Source organism: Cibotium barometz, chromosome 19 (genome assembly GCF_041138505.1).
Source record: "Cibotium barometz isolate CiBa-2024 chromosome 19, ASM4113850v1, whole genome shotgun sequence".
NCBI lineage: Eukaryota > Viridiplantae > Streptophyta > Polypodiopsida > Cyatheales > Cibotiaceae > Cibotium > Cibotium barometz.
The window spans coordinates 8,872,180-8,881,989 of record NC_141064.1 but is presented as its reverse complement, the minus strand read 5'-3'; the positions used below and the strand labels follow the sequence as shown (position 1 = coordinate 8,881,989).

At 41.9% G+C, this 9,810-nt stretch overlaps 1 protein-coding gene across 3 annotated transcripts; it reads left to right on the top strand.

Annotated features, from left to right (window-relative positions):
* The first annotated feature begins 1,247 nt into the window (after nt 1–1,247).
* On the top strand, nt 1,248–8,668 carry LOC147628195 (uncharacterized). 3 transcript variants are annotated; one of them, XM_086813243.1, is made up of 12 exons: nt 1,248–1,976; nt 2,062–2,154; nt 4,236–4,335; nt 4,436–4,513; nt 4,619–4,735; nt 4,878–5,453; nt 5,760–6,166; nt 6,299–6,398; nt 6,477–6,536; nt 6,665–6,748; nt 6,841–6,963; nt 7,863–8,668. In XM_086813243.1, the coding sequence occupies exons 3-12, from the start codon at nt 4,276–4,278 to the stop codon at nt 8,169–8,171; spliced, it is 1,914 nt and encodes a 637-aa protein (XP_086669369.1). In that variant the 5' UTR covers nt 1,248–1,976; nt 2,062–2,154; nt 4,236–4,275; the 3' UTR covers nt 8,172–8,668. The 3 variants fall into 3 exon arrangements, with proteins under 3 accessions (XP_086669369.1, XP_086669370.1, XP_086669368.1); XM_086813244.1 differs by having other exon boundaries at nt 1,288–1,976; nt 4,233–4,335; XM_086813242.1 differs by having other exon boundaries at nt 1,323–1,976; nt 4,225–4,335.
* Nucleotides 8,669–9,810: the final 1,142 nt, after the last annotated feature.

Genomic DNA, 9,810 nt, shown 5'->3' with positions numbered 1-9,810 from the left:
AAAAATTAGGTCTTAGGAAAAAAAAAAGGAGGGCCATCAAAGTTCTCAAGTAGGCCTTTCTTTTAAAGGCTTACAAAAGGCAAGAGGACAGGCAATAGTTTGGTTTTGAGATTAAAGGAAAGGTATTAAATAGAGAATAGACCCTCGTTTCAAGAGCTCGAAACTACATCACATGATATAAGACACGCGTAACATTTTTTTAACAAAGTTTGTCCTTGTGAGGGGAAAGGGAAGGAGGAAGGGATGGGTATTATTTTCACCCAGACATGTTAAATGTAAAATGGAAAGTGTGCTGCTAGAGTTTAGAACATACATGTGGAACTTTGAAAAAAAGGAAAAAGGGGGAGAGGGGGGGGGGCAAGGGCTGAAATTTGAAGGCCATAAACTAGGTTCAAAATATATATGTTTATGTGTAAAATTAAGAGAAATTTTCAAAATGGTGGCCTTCGTTTGCACCCCTATTTTCTAAGAGGCCTTTTCTAGAAGGCTTTGATGCCCTTAGAAGGCTTCGAATTTCAGCACTGAGGAGGAGGAGAAGGGGGTGGTGTGTTTGCGTTGGAAGGGGCACTACTCATAGAAAACTTGCAGACTATATACAAGGACTTGCAAGGTTTTTAAATTTTCCTCTGACGTATATTTTCTTAATTCGGAAAAATTCACAAATTCTATCCCGTTTTAGTTATAATTTAGCTCAAAGATATGCAAAATTAGGGAAAAAGGATATAAATTTGTTTCATAATGAAAAAAATGTTTTTCTTTGGGAGGTCTCGTGAAAGGGAAGCAAAGGGCAGATTTGAGATCCAATCCTTGTAAGGATATGTAAGGATTTTAAAGTAGGGTTTTCAAATTTTTTGTCTAGGGGGATCTCCGATCAACGGTAGGAAAAGCATTTGAATGATATGCCGCTAACTTAGCGGGGGCCGACAAAGTTAGTGGCCGGTGAGGGGACAAGCCGCTAGATTATCGGTAAAAGGCGTCGCTTTCAGGTGTTTCTTTTTCGTGCAGCTGCACCTGTGGCCGAGCTGGCAGGCTGGCCTGCGCCACGTCACGGTAAAAGGTTAAAACTGTTTAGTAAGATCGGCGGGCCCCGCACATCATGAAGCCCATTTTGAAGGGGCGATGATTGGTCTGCCAGCTTGGACTGCACGCGTGGCACTCTTTTTTGGAGAAGAGGCGTGGTGCGCCACGGAGGCGAGCGCCCCTGTATCGTCCTTCCGGCACAGCCAGAGCCTTCTGGGGAGCCGGCTGCCGGATGGCGATTTTGCGCTTTTATTTTTCGGAAAATTCGGGTATTTTTTCCCCTCTGTAGCTTACCCACAAACGGATCGTCTCCTTCCTTCCCTTTCGCCTGCCCCGAAACATCGTTGTGACGAGAGTTCTCTGAGCTCCACAGTATTTTCCCCTCCATCCCCTACTGTTCCCTGCTCACCCTTCTCTACCTTTCTGAATCTCCATGCATTTCTCGCAAATTTTGTGACATTTTTCCTCATTTTCCATACTTTTTCCTGCGCCCACAACCCACCTCACAATCGCCCTAAACCCCCATTTATTTTTTCCTCATTTTCTTACATTTTTCCTGCGCCCACAACCCACCTTGCTATGACCCAAAACCCTATCTTTCCTCATTTTCCTTTCATTTTCTGAGCTCACAACCCATTTGCAATCGCCAAAATCCACTTGAGATCGCCTACAACCCACCTGCAATATAGCCCCCTACAACCCACCAAAAATCCCCCACAAGCCACCCCCGCTCTGTGCGCGCGCGCGCGCGTGCTTTTTTTTTTTTTTTTTGGGTGGGGTATAAATTTGTGTTCTTCCCACGAACCCATTTCTACATACTCCCCAAAAATCCATAGCTTCAACCAGAGTGCACCTGAATCCAACCCACTTTTCTCTCCTTCAACCAAACTAGTTTGTTACAAGTGTAGAATTACCAAAGCCTACTCTTCTAGGCCTGGCCTGTATGCTCCTTGAAGGTTTCTTCTCAACTTTGCTCCAGTATTCATCCTTGCTTTCATTCTGTGTTTAGAAGCTTACACGCACTTTGCTATGTTGTTGCAGGACATGCTGAAAGGATAATGAAAAAAGCCCCGATTGAAGCAGGGGCGCTGTTGTTATGTTGATGCTTGAGGTGGTGCCCTAAGTCTATACCAGGTATGCTCTGTAATGGCCATTTCGCTCCTGCTTTTTCAACACGAACTATTAACTATGGAGAAGGTCCCCTGCTTTTGCAAGTCTACAGTTTTCCTTAGAAATTCTCACATTATAAATAGTAGATATGTTTATGGTTATCCCAGCTTTATTGGGCCACCTCAAAGTTAAAGATAGTCAAAATCAACAGTTTCAAGTTTGGTACGATGCCTAACACTTCCATTATGGAAACCATACCAATATTTGGTTGTGATGTGCACAATCATATATATTAACTTTTCACTGTGAGTCCCATTTGAATGGATGAAAGGATTGTGGGGATTCACTGACTCATGGCTGACCATGTTTTTCATCAGATGTTATACATCCCTATGGGGACGGTTGCCGCCATGTATAAAGGATGTGTTGTGCATGCATTGCCATCAGGCAATCAATTGAAGTCCTCACAGGAAAAGTTCAAAGATGAGATAGCTCCTGATTTTGAAAATGCACGGGTTGAGAACATATGTTAGCATCCATGCTGTTGTATATTCCACCCCTAATTGTGTCTAGCATTGTGAATACGATAGCATAAAAGATATGCAGACTTAATGTTCCCACGTTTCTGGCAGTGAATAGTTTGTTTTTTAAATGTGCCTCGATAGACATCGGGGATAACAAGGAACTTTATAGTTTTCTTTGGGTTTCTTATCCACTTAAAGCCAAAAGTTTTTGTAATCCGAAAGATTTTGGCTACCTTCAACAGGCCAAGTAAGACTCAAAATGGCCTGAGTGTGACAGGAAGCAAGGGTTGAATAGGACAGGCTAATGCTTCGAGATGCACTTGGGTAGAACTGATGTAGATCATTGAATTTGAGCCATTTATTGTGACCATATACTTAGTGGTAACACAACATTGTTTTATGGGATGACAAAATGCAAGAAAAGACTTTATTTTGGTCTCTGTTAATCAGTAAAAATTCAATGTTAATCATCATTGTTTTATGGGATGAGAAAATGTGAGAAAAGACTTGATTTTGGTCTCTATTACTCAGTGAAAATTCAATGCTTATCATCATTGATCTCGCCTTGAACAGTGTGGGAGTCTATGTGACAATGGAAGACAAAAGTACATCTATAAAAAAGAAATCCACTCTCTGTCATCCTTGAGGGAGAATTTGGTCAAGAGGGTAAAGATTGGATCAAATTTCATTCTTGAATGGGAAAGAGATGGACAAGGAAGCAAACGCCATGGTTGGAGATTGGTAGGAGATCAGAATGCAGTTGACTTTTTTTTTTCTTTTCCAAGAGAAGATCCTTTCATCAGTCAAAGAAGAGGCAGAATACAAACTTTGCAAAAATGCAGTCAATACAGAATGCAGTTCACTTACAAGTCAAAAATGAGAATGCAGGAGAAGCTTATAGAGAGTGTAGCATCAATCTAAATGCAAGAGGAGCTGATAATCATGAAGGAAGTATGTCAAGATAAGTTGGATATGCTTTACTCATTACTGCATGGAAGGGAAAGGGCAAACGTGCAAAGTTAAAGTTTGAGCCGCAGGGTAAATTGGTTGATCAGGCTTCCTCTTGTGCCCTGCACAAGACGAACGATGACGGTCTTTAGTTTTTGACTTGATCCGAGTGTAGTCAAGTGAGTTATATAAATGCCAGTGTCTTGAGCAAATGCCCTTGACTTGCAGCTTCTTTTATCTGGAGGCAAGACGGAATTTTCATGTGACAAGAACCATAGCACATCTTCTAAAAAGAAAATTTGATTGAGGCATAGTCAAAGGGAGAAGCTTTCATTTAAACATTTTCTGTAATATGTAGTTGTTTTTGGAACGTTCTTCAATGAGCAGGATCTGAAATACTTCGTATGGAACTCACGTAACTTATGGAATGTGATCATGTAAGAAAAACACCCCCCCAAACCACCAAATAAAATTAAAAATAAATAAATCCAATTTAAACCCTTGTGCTTCTGATTATCAGTGTGTATTTTTTTGCAGAGAGAGAGAGAGAGAGAGAGAGAGAGAGAGAGAGAGAGAGAGAGAGAGCAAAAATCATGTATAGTCACAAAAGCAAAATTGTCAGCTGTTTAGCAGGTCTCTTTGTGGAACTCATGCCACCGTGGAGAAGATTTCAATGCAAGGTTGGGGTCGTGGATCTTTTCAGCCCAGTAAGAATCATGCAGTGGAGAAGAAGGTGATGAGGTTTTTTAACCCGTTGTTTTGCTGATATGAAGGAAAACGTGCAACAGGAGAGGGTATGCTTACTTATCTGTCTTTTTGATTGAGTTGTGAAGGTCAATGTGTTAACGGCAGCAGAGAGAGCACGCCAACGATGTGCTCGTCAAGAGTATCGGCTTTCTTTGGAGAAAGATGTAAGTAATAATGGCGTATATCTGCTACCTTCCTTTCAAAGCTTCATGCTCATGAAGCTTCCTTGCTTGACTTTTCGTTTTAATTTCTTGCTATCTCCCTTTCAGATTTTAAATTTACAAAAGAAATTGAAGCAAGAAGTTGATACACACAAAGCTTTGGAAAGGGCCTTCAGGCGGACTCTTGGCGTTCTGCCACGTTTTTCCCCTGGCCTTGCTCCGAAGGTCCATAACCATGTTCTCAAGGATTGATGACTTTTTCTGCAGTTTGTGTCTTGAAAGTACCAAAAAATTTATCAGAAATTAAGCTAATTATGTAAAACAATCCCATAAGCTTCTTATTAGAGCATGTTTGATATGGCATCAGGTTCAAGAGCTTTTGGCGGAAGTTGCAGTTCTGGAGGAGGAGGTTATAAACCTGGAAGAATGCATTGTGACATTGCGACAAGGACTATATAATGAAGCAGTATACCTTTCTGCTTCCAAGCAACAGAAAGAACCAAACCTAAACTCCGAGCCTGTGCTTACAAAAGAGGGGCCACCACGTCCCAAGCTTCCACTGCAGGTTCGGCACCTTCAAAATGGCACCAAAGCAAAGAGAAATTCCGTCATTGCGAAGCTGCTTCCGCCTGTTATAGAGAACAAAACTGAAGAATGCTCAGTCATGGGAAGGTTTGGTATTGGGGGGGAGCCAAGAAGGCCAGCAGCAACTGGTGCAGTTTTTCACGAGAAATCGAATCATCAGGAGTGTCCTGGGTATGTGTTTCAACAAAGTTGCAATAATAGGGCAGCTTCGGTCGAAGAGGTTGCTACACCAAGGACCATCATGTCATACCAGGATAGGAATGTTGGAGATCAAGTAACTGGCTTGGAAAAAGAGAATCAGCAAAAAACAACAGACAAGTACAGCAAGATTTGTTGGCCACAAAACTCTGATACAATGGTAAATATCCCTATTTGTTAATGCCATGGAACTCTCATACAATTGCAAAAATCTCTGTTTGTTAATTGCGACTCCAGGCCGGACGGTTCACATGTTATTAAGGCTGGTCCTATTGTGTGGTTAAATGGGTGGGGGTCCTAGACGGACCAGATCTCCCATCCAAGGCTCATGGTTGGCCAGGATGCGTCCTGCAGATGGGCGTGTATTCCACCCAAGACAATTAGTTGCTAATATGGCTCTGATGTGCCGGCACATGAAGGCTGATTTTACAATATTGTTCTCACTTTAGTTTATTTCTCTGAGCAGGCTGACAATACAAAGAAAATCCCGGAAACGTCAACCCAGGTGGTTAGTTCACACTTGGACAATGGGGAGATCGTGGAACCAAATCTACTATCTGAAGAGATGGTGTGGTGTCTGTCAAGCATTTTTCTGAGATTGACAAGGCAAGGCTCCTTTTCAGACTGTGAGACATCGTCCACTGTGTCACATTCGACTCTATCAAGTGTTTGGAGCTTGACTACTAGAAATAGTGTCAGCTACAATCCGTCCAGGGATGTAACCGAGGAGATTGAGTTCATTGATCCATACAAGATCTGTGTGGAGTCCATACCCAGGGATATTGGCCCTTATCAGTATTATCAGGAAATTACAACAAATTCACTTGATTACAGCAGGATCCCAAGATCTGCCGGTTTCCTTAAGAAACTTATGTAAGTATCCTTAGTCTGTGACCTTATTCTGATTTCCCAACACATGCACGCAAGAGAGCGCACATCAACCTCCCCGTCCCCATCGGAGGTGAAAAATATCTTTTATGCTCATCAGTTTTCTCTCTCTGACAGGAATCTAGTGGAAAAGCTGCGTATTGTGGATCTACGAGGTCTCACACATCAGCAGAAGTTATCCTTTTGGATCAACATCTACAATGTTTGCATGATGCATGTATGTCCAGACAAATCATCCTTTTTACTCTAATTTTCAGTTGTATTTATGTTCTTAGCTAATGGCATCTTTATGCAGGCTTTTTTAGAGCATGGAATCCCGAACAGCCCACATAAGGTCGTCGCCTTGATGGGCAAGGTTTGGATGCTTCTTCTCTTTGTTTGTCTGTCCAAGCCTTAAGTTAGTATGCACGGTGGTTCTTTGTTTTTAGTATTGTACATGCATACTACTTAGTAGTAACATGCCTCTTGCTTGCATATATGCAGGCAGTGATTAACGTTGGAGGTCATCTCCTCAGTGCTCTGGCTATAGAGCATTTCATTCTAAGGCTACCATGTGACCTCGAAAATGTGAGTTTGCAATTGACATTCTTTGTTGAGGATGCTAAGATTTTCTTATGCTGCAAAAATGTGTAATTATTCTGGTGTTGATTATCCTACAGGCCGAATGGAAGAGCAGAGAGAGAGAAACGGAGGGAGGATTGATGCGCAGCACGTATGGATTGGAATGGCCAGAGCCTTTGGTGAGCTTTGCTCTTTGCTGCGGCAGCTGGTCATCCCCTGCTGTAAGTATCAGCGTCTGTATTAGACGCATGCTTTTAAGGGTCTTTATGGGCATCTCCCACCCATGGGATGAGTGGGGGGATGGACAAGGAGGATGATGCCCCTTTTCAACACTGGCAGGGCCGGCCGGGCTGGCCTCCGCACTATTTCCCACGGGCTCTTAAAGACCCTTGTCAGATGGCATCAATGGATAGCATTGATCAAAATCACGATGCCTTTTTGGGGCTGTCGGGTAAAGTAAACTAGGGCCAGTAAACTATGCCGAGTAAACTACAAAAAGCTGGGAAAATTTCATCTTCCTAGTTTACTTTGTAGTTTACTAAGCTGGCATAATTTACTTCCATCATGGGATGAGGGTGAATTTGGGTTTGGGACTTAGAAAAATTTGGAGCAAGATGTTATGTGCAAAAAAGGATTTGAACTCGAGACTTTGCGTCACCAAGGGTAACATCTTACCACTACACTATACCTTCAAGCAATGAAACCATGTGGTTTCAAGCCATTATATTCTATGTTTTTCACCCCTAGTTTACTTGCCTTAGTTTACTTTATCTGAAGGCCCAAAAAAGGTGTCGCGATTTTGATCAATGCCATGCATTGATGCCATCTGACAAGGGTCTTTAAGATCCCGTGGGAGATATTGTCAAGGTCGGGCCGGGCCATGCATTGATGCCATCTGACAAGGGTCTTTAATAAGATCCCGTGGGAGATAGTGTCGAGGCCGGGCCGGGCCGGGCCAGGCCGTGGGAGGGGGAGGGGGGGTTGTTCATGCCTGTAAAGCCCCTAAGCTAATAGAACCCTTGTAAAGCCCCTAAGCTAATAGAACCCTGCATGATAACAGAACCATGAAGGTGTATATGGGATCTTGTTCTTACATTCTCATTTAAATTGTGGGTTGTAGGTGCGCATATATACGCCACAAGAGGTAGAGAACGAGCTGGAGATTGCCAAAAGTGAGTACCTTCAAGCAGCTGTCGGAGTGACACCCATAAAAGTCGTCATACCAAAGATGCTAGATTGGTACATGAGGGATTTTGCAAAGGACGCTGAATCTTTTATGGATTGGGTTTCGGAGCAGCTACCCAGTGCTTTTGGTAAGTCAGTGCAACAGTGTCTTGCCAACAGGCAGGGAAAAGCGGTATCAGAGGTAGTGGAAGTGATGCCATATGACTTCAGTTTCAGATACCTTTTTGCAGTGCAGCCACTTTAACATACTCTTGACCAATTTCAAAAAGTAGCAAGTTGCAAAATGGGTTGACTAAAGCTGCAGACCCTTGACCAATTTCAAAAAGTAGCTAGTTGCAAAATGGGTTGAGATTGTAATAGCACAGCAGGAGCAGCATGTGTGCAATCCTGCAACAAGCATGCTATCGGATTCCTCACAGTATGATATTTTGTGCTTCACACATTTAGTGCAGTTCAATCAAGTGCTTTTACTAACTGTTCATTTACAGAGCCATGCAGAGAAAATAGCAAAACAAGATGATAAAGCCATAGATGAGGCCGCACTGCTTCAACAATTGGATGTACATCATAAGACTGTTATATAGCAAGTTTGAAATTCCCTTAGTATCAGCCCAGCTCAGTCTTTGCTTGTAATTTTTTATTGTGTCAAGATGCTATAGACAGCTGTGTAACATACTAGCTGATTTTTTTTGTAAGCTGTTGATGGTGGATGAATAATCGCGCGTTTTTAAAACACGAAAACGTTGGCTCTGAAGTTGAAAGCGTGATAATGTTGGCTCTGAAAGTATTTTGCAGTGTTGCTTGTGACTTCCTTCTTGTTGAATAAGGGAGATCTCTCATGAGATACAGGTTATGCAGGATTCCACAATAGACTAATAAGAGAGTGTTCATAATTTGCAACTAATCAAGTTGCAAAAGTGGTTCAAGATGGCAAGTCCATATCTCATTTTGATATAAGAAACCCATACATGATGTAGCATTGAAAGCATAAAATTTAACAAAGATTATATTTCAAACTAGACAGTAATTGGTTTGAAACTTAAAATTGTTTTGTATAATTGAGGAGAAATATCCAGATTATAAGCTTTATACTCGTGAAATAAAGGCACATTTCTGTGTGTAGGATGTGGAACAAACAAAGTTAGTGGCTTTACATTGGTCCACAATGGTGAGGCTTGTAGTTATCTTGTCATCTTGTGCATGGCAAAGTTTCTTCTTCTAAGTCTGTTTTGTTGGATGTAGAGGATTGGAGGCGGCGAAAGAAAGTTGTGTAGTTTGGCAGAATGTAGAAGCTGATGTGAATGAACCTTTGCATTTTTCTTCATTTGCTGAATTCTTTCCACCTTGTGGGTACACTCTTAGCATTCTTGACCACCCCATTTGTTGACACATGATATAGGTAGTTTTTAAATGGAGCAAAGCTAGAAGATATTCAAAAATCTAGAAGGTTAAAGGAGCATAACAAAACTTGTGAGTTGTTTTCTCATGTGAGTGTGGTACTTAAGATTCGGGAGCTAAGACCCTTTCCAATGAAATATGCAAAACCCAAATTGGATGGCATCTAAGCAAGTAAATTATGGCTCTAGTCTAAAAAAACCACATTTGGGATAACATGCAAGGGAGGTACTCAAGGCATTTGGCATGGCCACAAGCAAACCCATTGAAGGCATTTGAAGCCCATAGTTACACCCTCATGATACAAATTGAGTACAAAGGTGCTTGCTTTACACCATGTAAACTAGGTTGAGACTTGTGTGACTGTCTCATGACCATGTCTGAAGAAGTCAAGATGGTCTAGTGTTCGATCATATATGATTGTGAAAATATCTTCACGATTGAGGATAGAGGGAGTTGGGGTTGAGACAACAAAAGACATCATGGTT

What these genes read in the sequence shown, in the direction of transcription:
- LOC147628195 (XM_086813243.1), top strand. Translation starts at nt 4,276, where the DNA reads ATGCAAGGTTGGGGTCGTGGATCTTTTCAGCCCAGTAAGAATCATGCA. An exon ending in GGTTTCCTTAAGAAACTTAT is followed by an intron (nt 6,167 to 6,298) that starts GTAAGTATCCTT and finishes TCTCTCTGACAG; the next exon opens with GAATCTAGTGGAAAAGCTGC. An exon ending in GCAGCTGGTCATCCCCTGCT is followed by an intron (nt 6,964 to 7,862) that starts GTAAGTATCAGC and finishes TGTGGGTTGTAG; the next exon opens with GTGCGCATATATACGCCACA.